Source organism: Eptatretus burgeri, chromosome 6 (genome assembly GCF_056783735.1).
Source record: "Eptatretus burgeri isolate ZD-2024b chromosome 6, Ebu_testis_v1, whole genome shotgun sequence".
Lineage (NCBI taxonomy): Eukaryota > Metazoa > Chordata > Myxini > Myxiniformes > Myxinidae > Eptatretus > Eptatretus burgeri.
This window is the reverse complement of record NC_140966.1, coordinates 32,770,209-32,790,451: the sequence shown is the minus strand read 5'-3', so window position 1 is coordinate 32,790,451 and position 20,243 is coordinate 32,770,209. Positions and strand designations below refer to the sequence as shown.

Genomic DNA, 20,243 nt, shown 5'->3' with positions numbered 1-20,243 from the left:
ACAATATGCAAATTTCCGGATCAGGATCTCCTCGAGGGCGGAGCCATGCTCGCCGATTGGACGGAGGAAAAGGGGCATGAATCTCCCCTGATCCTAGAATTTGCATATCTCGATTCCAGACAGATGCGCCTGGAGGCAGGGCCAAGCCGCCCCGCGCTTCCTAATTGGACGGATCAGAAGTGGGCGTGTAGCATTCCTGATCCGGAATTCTCCCTCGGAAAGGCCGCTATTTGCACTCACGGCTTGGTGCGTATCGCGGAACGATCCCAGGATAGCCCGACGCTCGGAGCTCACAGGTGGTGCGGGAATGGCCGTAGAAGGAGGGAAGTGAAGGTGGTGGAGGGTTTCCGGTGGTGGCCGATGGCCATGGTGCCATTTGGAATGGCGGTGATGCGATGTTTGCGGGAGCGAGTTGTGAAGGTAAAGGTCGTGGCTGTTGGCGTTGTTGTTGTTGTCTGACGGTTGGAGCCTGGTTGGTTCAAAATAAAAATAGAACAGAAAAACGGCTATCTCAAAGCGTCGCAGCCCGAATGAATCACATTTCCTCCCTCTAAACAACGGGTTTGGGGTAACTACACATTTACTACACATGTACAGAGATATCTCACCGATGGGACCTGAATGGTGGTTTGCGAATTTCCACAGCCATAACAATACTTACGAAATCTTTAGATTTCGTAAGTAACAAACACACAAACAGAGGACGGAAGTCATCAATATACTAACGAAATCTTTAGATCCTTAGATCAGTTATGTCGATAAGTCTGTGTTCAGATAGATTTCCCACACCAATGTGTAACAGGCAATTATTCGTGTAACCAGGCTGTGAATCTTCAGTTAGCCGTTTTTCCTTTGCTATCGTTATTTTCGACCAACCGTTATTTTCGACCAACCAACCCCGATGAAAGTTGCAGAGGTTTAACAATCTTCATGAGGAATCTTTAGATTTCGTAAGTAACAAACACACAAACAAACACACAAACAAACAAACAAACAAACAAACAGAAACGGAAGTCATCAATATACTTACGAAATCTAGTAACAAACACACAAACAAACAAACACACAAACAAACAAACAAGCAGTCATAGAGTGGTACTTACGAAATCGTCAACTTGACCTCTGACCTTGTCTAATAAAAGCTGTCTCTCGAGAAGGTAGCGACGCAAACCAGAAGTTTCTACGATGATTCTGTATCAAACCATCAAAAATCGTAACGTCGAGCGAAGCAAAAATACTCCATTTCTCCACGTGAATTTACGGAATTATGTTTGACCTCACTGTGACCTTGACCTTTGACCGATTTTGACCAAAATCTAATCAGCACTAGCCATCACCCTCCTGAATCACGTCCATAGAGCAAACTGGAAGCACCAAGGACCTGAAGACTCGGACTTCTACGGCCATTAGCAATTATACGGCGGCCGCAGTATTTCCACAGTCACATAATGTAGCAGTCACATATGTTGTTATTTTTCGGGTAGCCACACGGCGTATTTATAAATTGTGGAGACCGAAAACGTGAGGTTGCCGTACGGTCTTTGATTTGATGTTGAACGGTGACCTTAGGGCGTTCCTGCGGTGGCCATAGAATTTAAGGCAGACGCAAGGTGCCCGCAAGGCGACCGCAGGGGGCCCTAAGGCGAACGTGCGGCCAGACAGACGGTAACGAATGGGTTAATTTTTAAAAAAAAATTTTACCAGTTTTTTTTTCTTTTTTTTTCGGCTTGTCGAATTGCTGTGGCAAACGTAGAAATGAAAAAAGTTATAACTCCACGTCATAATTCCACGGCCTCCTTACGGCCTGTAAAATATAGCCATATGGCGTAGGGCCACCCTGAGGCCACCTCAGAAACTCTGCGGCCGCCGCACATTTCTGTCAATTCAGAGGGCGTACGGCCGCCGTATCCTCGCCGTTGAGCAAATGTGACTTAGGCCTTACCATGCCTAAGGAGTTGCTGTAGCTGTGTCCAACAAGCTGACTCCAATGATAATTGAGATAACACCGGTCAACGAGCATATTATGAGACTAAGGATTCGTCACTCCTTGACTGTCATTTCCCTGGTCTCTGTTTATGCTCCAACTGAGGCGAGTGATCTCACCATGAAGGATGTATTCTATGCCACGTTTGAGTCTGTGGTTAATCAGTGCCCCACATGAGATACACTTCTCGTCTTGGGGTATTTCAATGCATCGACTGGAACTGATTAGATAGTAGGGTTGGGCACACATCGACTTTTTCTCTGTTGTCCCGTTGAAAGGAGTGTTTTTTATGGCCATTTTTCACGCTGATCACGAATCCGTTGACATTTTTGACCTCGGACGATGTCTTAGTAAGACGCGGTGGTTTCCTTAGTGGATGATGTTTTTGATTCTTCCTGAGTGGAAGGTTTCCTTAGTAAGACGCGGTGGATGATGTCTTAGTAGGACCATCAACGAGGACATGGTCAATCTCCATGTCCTCGTTGGAAACCATCAACGAGGACATACTGATCACGGTCACTGGAGGATGATCCAGAACTGCAGGGTCTACCGGAGTGCTCAGTTCCTCAAGACTGACCACCAGCTTGTTGTAGCAACTCTTAAGTTGCACCTTAAATCCAGGAGAATGGTACCATCCCAGCCGAGGCTGGATGTTGGCAAGCTCAAGGATGAGCGGGTAGTTGAGGAGTTTGCGAACAAGCTGAGTGGAGATTTGGGGAGTCTGGGTACTTTGGGAGGTCCTGAAGAGTTGTGGAGTGTCTTCAAGACCACCGTCCTTGATGTTGCCGGTGGATGTCTTGGAACTCACCGCAGGGCAAAGAAGAATTTTGTCTCTTAAGGGACACTGGATAGCATTGACCAGAGTCTCAGGGCCAGGCTGAATGGCAGAGCTGAGCTGTTCCTGGAGCTGAGGCGTAAAACTGTACGTGCACTGAGGGTGGACAAGGAGGCCTATGTGCGAGGAATCTTTGAGGGGGTAGAGCATCACATGTGGACAGGTGATTCTCGTCCTGCTTACAGGGGAATTCGCGCATTGCATTCATCCAAGCCCATCCCTCGGTGTTCTGCAGTTAGAGCAGAGGGTGGTAGGCTCTTGACAGAGGAGTCCGAAGTGAAGGCCCGCTGGGCCGGTTACTTTGAGAGGATGTACCAGGCTGATCCACCAGCTGTCGAGTTGGACGTCAAGGGTGTTACAATAACTGTTGCTGACCCTCCAATTAACTGTGGTCAACCTTCGCTTGTGGAAACACAGGCTGCGGTGAACCGGTTAAAATTGGGTAAAGCTTCAGGGATCTGTGGCATCCATGCTGAACTTCTCAAGGCTGGTGGAAATGCTGCACTCATGTCATTGCATGGAGTTCTGTGCTCTGCCTGGAACACAGGCATCATCCAAACTGACTGGAAGAGGGGCCTTGTTGTTTGTCCCTCTTTGGAAAGGGAAGGATGATCACAAGAGTGCAACAACTGCGGAAGGGTGACGCTGCTCTCAGTGCCGGGCAAAGTCTTTGCTCGGATAATTCTTGATAGGGTTCGCCACCATCTGCTTGAGCACCAGCGTCCAGAGCAGTCAGGCTTTACACCAGAGGTCAACAATTGACCGTATCCTTGCTCTTCGGGTCCTCACCGAACGCAGACGAGTTTCGGCAGGGGCTGCTTGCAGCATTTGTTGAACTCTGTAAAGTGTTCGATTCAGTGAATCGGGATGCCCTCTGGAGGATTCTTGGTCTTCGTGAAGTGCCACAAAATCTGATCGATCTGATGTCTGAACTCTACTCTGGTACTGTGAGTGCTGTGAGATGTGGTGGTACCATCTCTGACTTATTTCCAGTTGTTACTGGAATTCGTCAGGGGTGTCGACTGTCCCCCACACTTTTCAGCACTTGTATGGACTGGATTCTTAGGGAGGATGTCGGAGAGATCAAGTTGCGGTGCATCGTTTGGGAATGTCAAGATCTCTGACCTTGATTTCGCAGATGATGCAGTCATCTTTGCGGAGACTTTACATATCCTTTTGGGGGCCCTCAAGGTGCTGAATGGGGAGTCGGAGCCGCTGGGATTATGGGTTTCCTGGGTCAAAATTAAGATGCAGGCTTTCAATGACATCTTGGATGCTGCTGTCCTGTATGTGCCTGTTTGTGGTGAGGAAGTTGAAGTCGTGGAGAGATTCACTTACCTTGGCAGTGATATTCATGTCTCCACTGGCTGTGAGTCAGAGGTCAATAGACGTCTGGGTCGGGCCTGGGGAGTCATGGACTCACTGGATAATGGGGTGTGGCACTGCTGGTACCTGTGCGGGAGGATGAAAGTCCGAGTCTTCAGGTCCTTGGTGCTTCCAGTTTGCTCCATGGATGTGAGACTTGGACTCTGACCAAGGATCTGAGACGAAGACTTAATTCCTTTGGTGCCAGGTCTCTTCGGAGAATCATTAGCTATTGCTGGTCGGACTTTGTGTCCAACGAGCGGTTCCTAAGAGAGACTCAAATGAGATTTGTTACCTGCATAGTCCGTGACCGTCAGCAGCAGCTGTATGGACATGTGGCTCGTTTTCCTGACGCTGATCCTGCTCACAAGAGTCTCTCAGGGAGTCTCCTGCGACGGAGTCTCATGAGTGGAGGAGGCCAATGGGCTGACCACGTGCCTCGTGGTTGCAGCAAGTTGATCGGCATCTCAAGGAGATGGGGATGGGCCAGGGATCTCCCTGGGGGTTGGCCAGATGGAGGCCCCTGGAGTACCGGCAGAAAGTGGATGCAGCGACGCGCTGCGCTGGTGCATGCTCCCATACCTGACCTGACAATAAGAGCTGGTGGTGAATAGATGTTTTGAAGGCCTGGAGGGAAGAATGGGATTGAATAGAGTGAGGGAGTTTGTTCCAAAGGCGGGAAAAAAGAGGAATGAAAGAGTGAAGGTGAGCAGTGATTCGTGATTTTACTAGTTTTACCAGAAGGGGGTTGTTGGCAGACCTTGAGTTCCCTGTGGAAATATGGTGGGGACAAATCGCAGACAGAGCAGGGGGGGGCGAGATTGGAGAGGAGACGGTAGAAGACAGAAAGACCACCAACTTGCCTGTGGTGAGAGAGTGAGAGGCCCAAAGACTCAGCCTCATCACGGGAGATATCAATGATCCGAAATGCTTTGGTTTCCACAGTGTAGCCGAGAAACGTGAGAGGCAGGAGCACCAGCCCAAAGGGGATAGCAGTACTCCATTAGGCTGCAGATGAAACCTCTATATGTAGTCAGGAGCTCAGGTGGGCCGAGGAAGGACTTTGCACGATGGAGGATTCCCAGTCGGTGACTAGCTTTGGAAGCCAAGTTGGAAATGTGGCTTTTCCAGGAAAGATCATGGCAGATAGTGAGACCCAGAAGCTTGAAAGAAAGGACTTCTTCCAGAGGATTGTTGAGAAAGTGGATGGGGGGGGTTCTAAATGGTCCTTTTGAAGAGACATAGTGAGAGTGTGAGATTTGTCCTGATTGGAAGACATGTTCCACGTGTTGGACCAGTTTGTGATTTTATCCAGATCTGCAGAGAGCGAAGAAGCTGCTGCTCACCCTCTGCCGTCCCATCTGTCATCCCTCAGATTGGCGGAGTCACCAGCAAAGAGATAAAGAGGATTTTTTTAGAACAGGGCCCAGAACACTACCTTGAGGAACTCCAGCCTGGACAGGAAGAGGGGATGTAAGACCTCCATTTAGGGCCACACATTGACTACGACAGGATAGGAAGTCTGTGAGCCATGAGTGGAGATGGCCTTGGATACCATAGGAAGAGAGTTTGGTGAGCGGGCAGGGTGCCAGACCGTGTCAAAAGCGCGCGATACGTCTTGGAATATGACTGATTTCATGTCTGGCATTAAGGACCTCCATCCATTGGGAGAGCAGCAGCAGCATATCCAGGGTAGAGTGACCTGGTCTGAAACCAAATTGATGATCGGAAATCAAGCCATTGGAGAAGCAGAAGGATTTTATGTCTGAAGCAATGATGTATTCCATAACCTTGCTGATGAATGGGAGAAGGCTGATTGGTCTGTAGTTTCAGGGATCTGTTTTAGCACCTTTTTGTGCAGGGCAGTAATGTTTGCTGATTTCCAAGCAGATGGCAGATGGCCTTGAGCAAATGAGAGGGCGAATAGAACAGAGAGAGCAAGAGTAGAGGAGCAGGTTTTTAAGACACGTGGGCTGATGCTGTCTGGACCGGATGCAGAAACTGAGTCGAGGTTTGACAGCAAACTCTCCACTTTGTCAGAGGAAAAGGACACAGAATCCAGGGACAGTCGGGTGTGACTGAGTAAGGTGGGCACAGAAAGTGATGCGTATTGGACACAAGATTTTGATGCAAACACCGAGTTAAGGCACTCAGCCTTTTCACGTGCGGTGTCAGCAGTGTGGCCATTTGAGGTCAGGGAAGGGATGGAGGGGGAACATACACCAGAAACAGATTTGATGAGACACCACCAGGATTTGGAGGAGGGAGAGAGGCTTGAGAGTTCAGACTTGAGCTCAGAAGGATGTTTATTTTCTGGTTCTCCTGAGGGTAGACACACATTTGTTTGGAGCTTTATGGAAGGAACTGAGATTACCCTCAGTTGGGTTTGCTTTCCATGAGACAAAGGCAAGTTGTTTCAGGACAACTGCCTCACCACAAGCTTCAGTGAACCAAGGGCGGGAGGAAGGGTAGGACAACTGAAGACAACCAGTCTGGAAGTTTGATGGCTGCTTGGAGACCCTGCCAGTCGGCTTGAGTGAAATTCCAGACTCGACGGCACTGAGGTTGTTCTCTGATAACAGTCAGAGAGATGTCCACTTTGACAAGCACCTGGTCAGAAGAACCAATTGGAGCGAGGAAGAACAGCAGATATTTTCAGGGAAATTTGTCAAAATCAGATCCAGAAGAGATGGAGTACTGATGGAGATTGGTGGAGATCCGGGTCGGGAAATTGACTGATCGAGTCAGTCCCAATGAGTCGCAGAAATATTTTGCTGAAGTGCCATGACAGGTGAGATCGTTATCCACACCTAGCCAACTGGCATGATGCCAGTTTAAGTCACCACATTTGAGGAAGAGAGAGTTTGGATGAGAAGATAGAAGTTGGTCCATGTTTTCGGATAGTGAGGTGTAAATGGAGTAATCACTATTTGGTGGACGGCCCAGTACACAGAAAAACATGAGATGGGAGTGGAGGGAAGCCGTAGCCAGAGGTATTCCTGGGAGTGTGGGGCAGTGAGGGCAGTGCATGGAGAGTGAGGAATAGAGTCTTTGATGAAGAGAGCAACTCCTCCACCACTACGAGGCTCAGATCTGACATACCAGAGGAGGAGTAACCAGGGAGAGATACTTGGGAGTCAGAGACGTCTTGAGAGAGGAAAGTTTCTGTTAGGAAGATGTCTGGTTTGTCAGTGGCAACCTGTATGGAAAGAGCTGTAAGGTTTGAGCGAAGGCCCCATATATTTGAGGTCCACACTGTTAATGAAGAGGGAGAGGAGGAGGCTTTGAGTGAAACATCTTGATCAGAATGATGCCGTGGAAACCATGGCCTTTAATATTGTTGGAATTTCCCATGCTGAACCTGAGTCTATGAGCCTACCACTTCGCCATCGCAGATATGTCGGTGGTCTCTTTGTCTTCTTCTGCCTCCTTTCTGGTCTTGCACCCTCTGCAATTTCCGTACTTTACCCTCTGCCCCACCATGTTTCTGCAGGGCTCACACGGTCCACTGTCAACCCCCTTCAAGTGAAACTACCTAAATCCGGGAGTACTGCTCACCTCGACTAATTTGTGCTTTCTTTTTCCCTTTGGGGAACCAACTTCCACATCCTTTCCAATCTCATTCTTCCCCCTAGTCTTCAAGACAACTGTTCACCACCATCTCAGTTCACCCCCAATCCAAAACCATGAACTTTTCTACCCTCATTAATCCACCAAAATTCCTCCCCCTCCCAAATTTCTTGTTTTCCTAACTTGAAGTTTCCTTCTGTATCTATCTTGTCCACCCCGTGCATCCTCTCTTGCCTCCCAATGCTCCCGACATCCATTGATTGTCCAAGGACCTCTCGATACCCCCACCCCAACCTTGGGAAAAAAACACAAATTTATTTTTGGCCATTTTCATTCTTTGAATCCTCCAAATATATTTCCCCTTTTCATTTTGGCACACTTGGGATAGTCCTGGGCGCATCACATTGTCTTATCCAAATTCCTCGACTCATTCCCCCAATGATACTGCATTGTTTTGACGGATGAAGTTTGTCTAGTGTTGGTGTTGCGCACCCATGATGGGCCGAATGGCCTTCTCCTATGTCTATAGTTACCTCCACCAACGCAGGTGGATGGAGGTAATGTTTTTACTCCTGTCTATCTGTCTTTGAAGGTCAGGCCAGATTAGATCTTCAGTGACTTGCAAGAGGTACCAGATAAACCTGTACTAACCTGTTTCACTGACTGTCGGTGTCGGTGACTAAACAGTCTCTCCCACCAGGTTTCCTGGTGAGGAGGGTTTATGGATATGGACACCCAGCAGGATTAAAAACAAAACCTGTCAAAGGGCAGGAGGGAGAGGAGGTTTGGGAGGGGGAGGGAAATTTGGGAGGAGGAGGGATTTTGGTGAGCATAAGAACTCCTTGTGAACCAACAGCCATTGATATCTAGTGCCAAACTGTATCTGCAGATATCCTCCTGCATTTGGGTTACTCTTTCCCCAGAAAGTTGGTGGCAGGATTTGCACACCGGACACTGTTCAGGGAGTTGAGGTGTAAAACTACGTGCGCTGAGGGCAGACAAGGAGGCCTATGTGCGAAAAATCTGTGATGGGGTCGAGCATCACCTGTGGTCAAGTAATTTTCATCCTGCTTACAGGGGAATTCGCCCATTGCGTTCCTCCAAGCCCGTCCCTTGGTGTACTACAGTTAAAGCAGACGTTGGAGGGCTCTTGACAGAGGAGTCCAAAGTGAAGGCCCGCTGAGCTGGTTACTTTGAGCGGCTGTACCAAACTCACCCACCAGCTGCTGAGTTGGATATCAGGGGTGTGACTATTCTTATTGCTGACTCTCCAATCAACTGTGAACCACCTTCGTTTGTGGAGAAACAGGCTGTGGAGAACCTGTTGAAATGGGGTAAAGCTCTTGGGATCTGTGGCATCCATGCTGAACTTCTCAAGGCTGGTAGAAATGCTGTACTCGTATTGTTGCATGCAGTTATGTGCTCTGTTTGGAACACAGGCAACATCCCAGCTGACTGGAAAAGGGCCTTGTTGTTCTCTGGAAAGGGAAAGGTGATCGCCAGGACTGCAACAACTACCAAGGGGTGACGCTGCCCTCAGTGCCGGGCAAGGTAATTGCTCGGATAATTATTGATAGGGTTCGCCACCATCGGCTTGAGCACCAGTGACCAGAGCAATCAGTTTTTACACCAAAGAGGTCAATGATTGACTGTCCTCCACGACTGGTATCCTTGCTCTTCAGGTCCTCCACGAATGCAGGTGAGAGTTCTGGCAGGGGCTGCTTGCGGCCTATGTTGATCTCTGCAAAGCATTTGATTCAGTGAATCGGGATGCCCTCTGGAAGATTCTCGGTCTTCATGGGGTGCCACCAAAACTGATCAATCTGATGTGTGAACTATACTCTGGTACTCAGAGTGCAGTGCTGTGGGGTGTGGTGGTTCCATCTCTGACTTATTTCCAGTTGTGACTGGAGTTCGTCAGGGGAGCGACACTGGCCCCCACCATTTCCAGTGCTTGTATGGACTGGATTCTGTGGAGAATGTCAGAGAGATCAAGCTGCAGTGCATCGTTTGGGAATGCCAAGATCTCTTCCCTTGATTTCGCAGATGATGCAGTCATCTTTCTGGAAACTCTGGATATCCTTTCGGGAGCCCTCAATGCACTGAATGAGGAGTTGGAACCACTGGGATTATGGGTTTCTTCAGTCAAAACTAAGCTCCAGGCTTTCAATGACATCTTGAATGCTGCTATCTTGTCTGTACCTGTTTGTGGCGAGGATGTTGAGGTTACGGAGTGATTCACTTACCTTGGTTGTGATATTCATGTCTCACTGGCTGTGAGCCAGAGGTTAATAGATGTCTGGGTCGGGCCTGGGGAGTCATGGATTCGCTGAACCATGGGGTGTGGTGCTGTTGGTACCTACGCAAGAGGACGAAAGTCCAAGTCTTCAGGTCCTTGGTGTTTCCAGTCTTGCTCTACAGATGTGAGAATTGGACTCTGACCAGGAATTTAAGATGGAGACTTAACTCCTTCGGTACCAGGTCTCTTCCGAGAATCGTTGGCTATCACTGGTCGGACTTTGTGTCCAACGAGTCGTTGCTGAGACACACTCAGATGAGACTTGTCACTTGTATCGTCCATGAGCGTCAGCTGCTGCAGTCTGGACATGTGGCTAGTTTTCCTGACAATGATCCTGCTCACCAGATTCTCTCAGCGAGGGAGCCTCATGAGTGGAGGAGGCCAATGGGCCGACCACATGCCTCATGGTTGCAGCACGTTGATCGGCATCTCAAGAAGATGGGGATGGGCCAGGCATCAGCCTGGGGGATGGGCCAGACGAAAGACCCTGGATTACCAGTAGTAAGTGGACGCAGTGACACGCTGCTCCGCGCAGGTTCCCATACCTGACCTGACCTATGTGTCTGTCTGTTTGTCTGTCTGTGAAAAGGATATCTCAAGGAGTTGTAAAATCATTTAAATTTACAAAGTTGTTTGCGAAATATTTCAAACAATGATATGAATTAATTTTAAGTTTTACAAGCCAGGAGGTGACGATGGTTCGCGGGCATTATTGAACAATGCCACGATAGGTACAATTGAGTTCGTGGAAGCTTTTGAGGAAGCCCTACCGTAAAAACCTATCTCTTCCATCAAAATTGACCAAATCAAATCGGATTTTTTATATGTTGTACTTATGGACATTATGCACAGCTTCTCGGAAATGAAATTGTGAGAAAAAAATCGAGAAAAAAAATGAAAAGTTCAACTGGGCGTGGCTCCGCCCACAATGGGGCGTGGGATGCCCCTCATACAAAAAGACACAACTCGACCATGATATCTAGCTTGTGTCCAAGTTTCATCAATATCGCATCAAACGTCACGGAGCTATGCTCTGGAGACAGTCACAGACAGACAAACAGACAGACACACAGACACAACGAAAATAGTGGTCATTGCTGGCGCCCGCGAACCAATTATGATAGAAAATCTTCACCATTCCGCTTATAAAGGAAATTATAAAGTTAATACTTTTCAAAGCCCTTCTCTAAAATATATCTGTGGTGAATTGTCGTGAATTGAGGGACATGACGCGGGATCACATGTTGTGCGTCTCGCGTATAAGGGGAGGTCTCTGCGGCACGAGTGATTGTCCCCGGGGCATTGCTATTGACATCGGCTGTTCACTTGATGCTCGTTAACTGAAGGTGCTCATTGACTGGTGAGAATGGAGATTATATCGAACTCCGTGCTTACGCGGATTGTCTGCAATGATTAACTGCACATGTATACATTACTGCTTATGTACTCCTAGCTGAACCTGTATTCCCCGGTGTGCTCACAGAAGCGGCTCCAATCAAATGGAATAAAGCCTAAACTCTGAAGGTTCATCTCTCGCTCGCATTTCAATTTATTCCATTTGATTTTCTCGGCTCTCTCAACCAAAGATGGACAAGATCTACAAACCAGAGAGGTTCGACGCAGACCCGAACGCGACTGACGCAGAAATGAAATGGTCACATTGGTTCTGTTCCTTCTCACACTATCTGACCATCATCGCGGAGGGAGCTGACAAATTTGCCGCTCTCGTGAATCATGTCTCGCCCAGCGTGTACAGGCTCTTCTCGGGGTGCGACACTTACGAAGCAGCGATCGAGGTGCTGCAAGCGCTCTACGTGAAGCCCAAGAACGAGGTATACATACGACATCTTCTCAACACACGCAAGCAAGCAGCCGGGGAGACAATCGATCAGTTCCTGCAAGCTCTGAATCAGCTGGGAAAAGACGGTAGCTTCCGGGCGGTAGCGCCGAGGAACACCGAAAGGAAGCCACACGGGAGGCATTCATCCAAGGACTCAGATCAGCCCACATACGGCAACGCTTACTAGAGAAAGCGCAACCCACTCTTGACAAGGTAGTCGATCAGGCTCGAGCGATGGATACGGCTCAGCAGCAATCTGAGTCATTTGGGACACCGATGCTGCTCATGAACGCTGGCTACGATGGGAACCCAAGGAACCCCACTGGCACAGACACAGCCAGACATAGGGGATGGAGAAACACCCGAGGAGCCGGATACCCAGACCTCGTCAAACTCCTCAGCAACTGCTCCGGTTGGTAAATGCTTCTTTTGTGGGTACAAAGGCATCCTCGTCAAAAATGTCCCGCCAGAGATGCCACATGCATGAATTGCGACAAGAAAGGGCATTATGCCAGGGTATGTAAATCTACTCTAAGGAGAAATAAACCCACTTCTGCGGCTCTCTACTCGCAAAATAAATTGACTGCAGCCTCCCGGGAATCTATCCAAGGCTATCATCAACGTACGAATTAACGGGCATATGGCTGAGGCACTGATTGATACCGGTAGCTCTGAAAGTTTCGTCAACAGCTCGCTAGTGAAGGGCAGGAAATGGGTAATCCACCCGACTGACAATACGGTATGCATGGCCGCCACCTCACTACAATCCCGCGTACGAGGGTACTGCAATGTTGAATTGGACGAAAAAGGGTACACGCATCGGGATGTAAAGGTACTGGTGCTTCGTGATTTGTGCGCAGACGTAATTCTGGGTCATAATGTCCTCAAGCAGCACACGAGCGTCGAAATACCCTTTGGAGGAAGCAAGCCTCGTCTAATTTTAAATGCGTTGACCACCGCGGAGGTGACGTCCCCAGCTGTTCGCTAACTTGTCGCCGGTCTGCAAACCGATAGCGATCAAATCGCGGCGATATACCACTGCTGACATGAATTTCATCACTTCGGAAACCAAGCGATTACTGGAGGAGGGAATTATAGAACCGAGCGATTCGCCATGGCGCGCACAGGTGTTAGTAACCAGCAGTCAGAACCATAAGAAACGAATGGTTGTCGATTATTCCCAAACGGTCAATCGCTTCACCCAACTCGACGCCTACCCCCTGCCGCGCATAGATGAGATGGTCGAACGCGTGGCCAATTATAAGGTATTCAGTACCATCGACTTGCGAAGCGCCTATCATCAAATTCCCATCCGAGAGGAAGACAAACCTTACACTGCATTCCAGGCAGGGCGGCGCCTCTACCAATTCAGGAGGATTCCGTTCGGTGTCACGAATGGAGTAGCTTGCTTCCAACGGGTTATGGACGACATCATCTCAGATGAAAACCTCAAAGACACTTTTGTTTACGTGGATAATGTCACAGTGTGCGGTAGGGATCAGAGGGAACATGATAGGAATCTGGACAGATTCTTGAGCATTGCTAGAAAATATAATCTGACTCTCAACTACGAGAAATGCGTATTCTCGGCAAGGTCAATTGACCTTCTCGGCTACACAATAGCCGACGGCACAATTAAGCCTGATCCTGAGCGATTGCGCCCGCTCCGTGAGCTTCCACCACCTCAGGACTTGCAAACAATGCGCCGGGTGATCGGGATGTTCGCTTACTATGCGAGATGGATTTCGCAATACTCCGAGAAAATACATCCCCTAGTGCATTGCAAAAACTTTCCACCAGATGCCGCTGTTGTAAGAGCTTTCCACAATCTCAAGGATGATATCAGTAAGTCCGTGGTTTTATCGATCGACAGCTCGGTGCCCTTCGTGGTGGAGACCGACGCTTCAAATCACGCCATAGCTGCTACACTTAATCAGTCTGGGCGGCCGGTCGCGTTCTTCTCGAGAACTCTCTCTAGAAGCGAGCAGAGACACTCAGCGATAGAGAAGGAAGCGTACGCCATCGTCGAAGCGCTGCGGAAATGGAGACATTATTTACTGGGAAACCACTTCACGCTCGTTACGGACCAACAATCCGTGGCATTCATGTTTGATGGGAAAAATAACGGGAAAATTAAGAATGAAAAAATTATGAGATGGCGGATAGACCTAGCTTGCTACAGATACGACATTGTTTACCGGCCCGGGAAAGAAAACCCTGCTGCAGATACCTTCTCCCGGGTCTACAGTTCGGCAACAATCAGTCAGGCTTTGCAAGACCTCCATGTGTCTCTGTGCCACCCAGGGGTAACCAGGATGGCACATTTCGTACGCAGACAAAATCTTCCCTATTCTGTTGAAGATATTAAACAAATGAATGCTTCATGCCCTGTTTGTGCTGAACTAAAACCCAGATTCTTTGGCGCGGAATCTGGCAGACTGATCAAGGCCACTTCCCCCTTCGAGAGACTAAACATCGACTTCAAAGGGCCCCTGCCGACCGAGACAGACAACAGATACATATTCACCGTTGTTGATGAATATTCAAGGTTCTCTTTCGCGTTTCCGTGCTCGGATATGACCTCGGGCACTGTCGTAAAATGTCTCTCTGACCTCTTCGCTATGTTTGGGAGACCTTCGTACATACATTCAGACAGAGGGCCGTGTTTCATGTCGGCCGGGCTAAAACAATTCCTATTAGAGCACGGCATAGCAACTAGTCGAACGACGGGTTACAACCCACAGGGAAACGGGCAGGTGGAACGGTATAATGGAGTTATTTGGAAAGCCGTAACTCTGGCGCTGAAATCGAGAGGACTGGGCCCCGAGCGATGGGAGGGTACTCTTCCCGACGCTCTGAATTCCATACGCTCTTTGCTCTGCACTTCCACAAATGCCACTCCTCACGAACGTATGTTTACTCACCAACGACGTTATGTTGACGGTCAAACGGTGCCCAACTGGCTGACCCACCCCGGTACAGTGTTCATGAAACGCCCGGTACGACAAAGCAAGTATGAACCGCTGGTGGAGGGGGTCGAACTCATTGACACTAATTCAGAGTATGCTCATGTCAGGCTCCCGGATGGCAGGGAGACCACTGTGTCGGTTCGACATCTGGCTCCCTCAGGTACTCCTCCCGCCGGTACACCACCTTCTGGCACTCCTCCTTCTGACATTTCCCCCCCAGGAACTCCGCCAGGCGACGGGGCTGCCGCGTTCCACCCGAGAGCGATCGAGGAGTCATCCCCGGCACAAGTCGAGGCTCACCAAGAGGATCGGGAGTCTCCCTCAAGTGAAACTGCCGTTTACTCCCGGAGAGGTCGACGAATAAGGCCCCCTCAACGACTCAATCTATAAAGGGGATTATCGGCATTCTCGCTGCTCATGCTCCTATATGCCCATTATATCATATATCGATGCTCATTTCCATGCTCCTACAACTCAAAATAATCACTGCTTGGCATGTATGCTTCTGTAGATCTATTAGTCCGCGTTGCTTGAAATGTATACTCCTATAGTGCTAAAGCAATCATGGTGTGTAAGATGGGCCCCTAGTTACATTTTAAAGGTGGGGAGAATGTGGTGAATTGTCGTGAATTGAGGGACATGACGCGGGATCACATGTTGTGCGTCTCGCGTATAAGGGGAGGTCTCTGCGGCACGAGTGATTGTCCCCGGGGCATTGCTATTGACATCGGCTGTTCACTTGATGCTCGTTAACTGAAGGTGCTCATTGACTGGTGAGAATGGAGATTATATCGAACTCCGTGCTTACGCGGATTGTCTGCAATGATTAACTGCACATGTATACATTACTGCTTATGTACTCCTAGCTGAACCTGTATTCCCCGGTGTGCTCACAGAAGCGGCTCCAATCAAATGGAATAAAGCCTAAACTCTGAAGGTTCATCTCTCGCTCTCATTTCAAAGCCCTTCTCTAAAATATATCATTAAATATTACAGGGCAGTCACTTAATTTATTACCTGTGCCACCAAAAGTAGATGTAGGTAATGTTTTCACCCCTGTCTGTCTGTTTACCTGTCTGTCTGTGAAGAGAATATCTCAAAATGTTGTGGTTGGATTTGGACGAAATTTAGTGGACAGGTTGTGTTTGTGACAAGGACGAAATGATTCGATTTTGGTGAAGATCCGAATCGAGATCTGGATCCGATAATTTTGAAGTGATTTTCACCATTGAGTGATAACGTTAAAAATGAAGTATAGCATGATATCTCAAAAAGCTATGGACGGATTATGGCAAAACTTGGTGGAAGAGTTGAGTAGGTGAAAAGAACAAGCTGATTAGATTTTGATTCATGTCTGGATCCAGATCCGGCCAATCAGTGGGATACTGATAGGTCAAAAATGTAAACGGATCAGCTTGGCAGAGGTATGCGTTCTACTGAGTGCCATTCTCATTTTGTTATGCATCTTATGTACAAGCAGAAGTACCCCACATATCCTGGTGCTGTTCTATTGCTGTTGGCACTTTGAAGAAATCAATTTTTTTTTAATCCCTTTGTAGGGGCCTAAAACACCTCCCTACATAGACTAAGAAATTGGGTTGGGGATCATTAAATATTACCTTTCACAACGTTACAAAGGCTTCAGCACGACAGAGCGATTAAAAAAAAAATTATTTTTAAAAAAGAAATCCAATTTTCTTTTCAAAATTTTGAAAAAAAATGTTTTTGCCTTAAAAACTCTCAGGCACTCACTGATGGACCTCTGAAAGTTTGATGAAGATCCGTTTAGTTATCTCTGAAAAATAGCGACACAGAGAGAAAGGAACACAAACGGCTCTGATATAGTATTGTTGTAGATTTCCCGCCCGTCGGCGTGCGAATGACCGCGTCTAACCAATAGCGGTCACTTCGCCCACCGAACGGACAATCCAGTCACGGCTTTCCGGATCAACGCCAGAAACCAGTCACGGGTGAGTTTTTAATCCCACCACAACCTTCTCCGCACTCTACCCGCGCTACAGGGTCCGATCGCCAAATCTTCGATTTACCTAATTATTCACGCAGGTAGGTTACCGAGAGATTGTACCTCAACGGGACCGCTTGGAAGCGAGCCGCTTAAGCAGCTCGCTTCCTTTTGGGATAACCGAGCGGGGTATTATCGCGCAGTCCCGTTGGACCCGATCTATTTACCGGCTATTAAGAAACCAACTATTTATTCCGATCTCAATACGGCAGTTCAATGAGGGAATGGACGCAACGAACAGGTTTCCATTCACACAAGGACATTTATTATAATAAAGCACGTATGCAATTAAACAAGGCAAAACACGTATGCAATTATACAAGCAACAAAAGCACGACAAAAGAACTACGACTGTCTATACGAAATGCAATGCAAACATTTACAGCACACAAAGCACTTAACAATTTCCTACTTATTAAACGGGCCCACGGACACACGTACGCACACACACACCCAAGAAATGGTGGCAGAGGCCTTTAATAACGAGCTCCAGCTCGGAGGACAGGTGAGCTGAAACCCAGAGCCTATCTTGAACCTCTCCACCTCGTGTGGTCTTAAAGTTGTTCGGACCCGGGCTCCAGCGAGAGCGAGCTGGATCCAATCGTCGTGAGCTGCGATCCTTTCCGAGCTCCTGCGAATCCTCCCGCGCTTCTCAACACATGCTGGTGAGACGAGGCGCCGATCCCTCCCGTCGATGCGTCGCTTCCCCGAGGAACCACCTCCACGAAGAGGTCGATGAGTCGCACCAAGACGGGAACCAAAATGGAGAACAAAGAGCTCCACGAACCAAGAAGAAGAAGCCACCACTCATAGCTCGAGCCGAGTGACCGGCTTAACTTTCTTCCAAACAGGGCAGCTTGAAGCAAAAAGCTCTCCCGAGCCAAGCAGAAGCCGAAGCTCACGGAACCATCAAAGGAAAAAGCCTCCAAAAGCCACCTCCCGAGCCAGGCCTCATCCGAAGCTCACCGAGCCAGCCGAAGCAAAAAGCTTCCGAAGGCCTCAACCCTAACCCAAGCCAAGCAGGACCCGAAGGTCTGCTGAGCGACTACTCTCTGCCGAAGCAAAAAGCTTACGACTCCAACTCCCCGCACGAACAAAAGAAAAGATCTCCTCTTATCCTTCTCCCGCCCTTCCCCCACTCCCGGCGTGACTCATGACTCATGCCCTCGTGCTCCATCCCCCGCTCAGCCAAGGGTGGGAGGGAGTTGTTGACATCATGAGTCATGGGATGGCAGGGTTCTTTGAGCTTTTGTTCTGCCAATCCTTCTCGGACGGTTTCCAACACGGAAACAGTCTTGCCGTGGTCCTTGGAGGATGGCGTTCGTAAGTGGGCATAGTGGCGGAGATGGTGGTGAATGTTGTGGAGGTGGTGTGAGCGTGGTGGGCGTTGTGGCGTAGTTGTTTGCGTGGAGGTTTGTTGCAATGGTGGCTCAAAATAACGATAGAAAAAAAAAACGGCTATCTCAAAGGGTCGCAGCCCGGTGAACACGAAGAAACCCCTTTAAACAACAGTGGGGACCTATCTGCACATAAACTTAGCGTCATAACTGATCTAAGGACCCTTTATGGTGTATTGCAAATTTCCTCAGCCGTAACAATATATATATATATATATATATATATATATATATATATATATATATATATATATATATATATATATATATATATATATATATATATATATATATATATATATATATATATATATAGGCTGCTCGCTAGAGTACCCTTATTCTGGACATTTCCATCTGTCTGTCTGTCCGCGAAACTTTGGTCAAGCCTAGGGACTAAACCACTCAACCGATTCCAATGAAATTTGGTAGGTAGGACCAATATTTCTGGGAATCGTGTGCTTTCGAATATGGGACCCCAGGCCCTAGCAATGGCATAGCAACGGCCCTTTAAATTGGTCAAAAAAAATCGAAAAAAAATCCAAAAAAAATTTGAACAATCAAAGCTTAGAGTTCTGTGCGCAATCTATCAAGCTCCCTTCATGCCAATTTGCAGCCCTAACAAAAAATATTTGTAGGAGGAGATAGGTTTTGGGCGAGTACATGTCAAACATTTCAGAAACGGTTAATTACAAATATCTCTAAGAGAAAGAGTCTGATTTTGATGAAACTTGGGTGAAATGTGCGCAATGTGGCTTGCAGGTACACAAAAATGAATGGTTGCTATGCACACCTCCGTTGCTTAGCCACAGCTAAAACACTTTATCGCACATCGTACACTTATTGTGGACTGTATATACAAATTAAGAAAATCTCCGATACATGCATACTCTAACTTTCGCTAATTTGTACTCTGATCATCGCGCCGTGACCATTCGATTGTCAAAGAATGAAATTGATTGATAGCATATACATGAATATCGGCAAGTCGCGTCGGCCAGCTTTCCATCTAGAGCGAGCAGCCATGTTGCCTACCGGCTTGTTTGTGTGTGTGTGTGTGTGTATATATATATATATATATATATATATATATATATATATATATATATATATATATATATATATATATATATATATATATATGTATATATGTGTGTGTTGCTATACTGCACACGGAAGTGTATGCTGCTCTGGGAGGACTATTGTTGACAGATGGATGGACACACATGCGGGGATGCCCACAGGAACACAGAGACCGAACTCCTTTTATATTATAGATAGATACTAGCAGGGGTCCCCAGCGTTTCCCGGTGCTCTTCTCATCCTGTTGTTCTTGTGTAATTATTGAACCACAATAGTTCTAATATTCCTTTATTAATGATTGTTTGTTGTTTGCATTTTGAAGAGAGAATTTCGGGACACAATTCATGAGCAAAAGGAATTAAATAATCGTGAGTACAATGTAAATTAATAAACGTATTTTTTCATGTTACATGAATGTAATCTTTGAATTTTTTGAAATCATTGAATAAAACAATAAAACCTCGCAGCTTTGTATGAATATACATCTAATTATTGTTGTTATTGTTGGATTACACTGTGGGCACGAATGTGTAATTACATTATAAAGTTGACTGGGTGTATAAAAGTAACATTGTGACTTTGATCAGGTTATTCCATGTCGCCAACACCCGTGATTGAAATTGTGGTTGGCATAACTGCCTTCATAGTCACAATAATTACATGTTCTTGCTGTTCAAACTGCTGCAAAACAACAAACACTCAGAGGTAAGAATCCAAAAGTTGCAATAAAAACTCTTGAATTGTTTTAAATTTTCCATTTTACTCCCACTGGCTTATTTGATATGTACATGACCATTTGGCTTGAACATGAGAAAACTAAACATTTGATTTTGTAGAATAACTTATTGATGAAATTATTATTTTTTAATCAAAAATACATT

The 20,243-nt window shown here is 47.3% G+C and overlaps 1 protein-coding gene across 2 annotated transcripts in view; it reads left to right on the top strand.

Moving 5' to 3' along the window:
- Positions 1 to 20,243, top strand: part of LOC147024513 (uncharacterized) — a 90,558-nt gene that overhangs the window by 33,749 nt on the left and 36,566 nt on the right. For both annotated transcript variants that reach the window (XM_085884514.1, XM_085884515.1), the window contains exons 4-5: positions 19,685 to 19,730; positions 19,950 to 20,067. In XM_085884514.1, the coding sequence (XP_085740640.1) occupies positions 19,685 to 19,730; positions 19,950 to 20,067 (164 nt within the window). The remainder of the gene's footprint in view (positions 1 to 19,684; positions 19,731 to 19,949; positions 20,068 to 20,243) is intronic.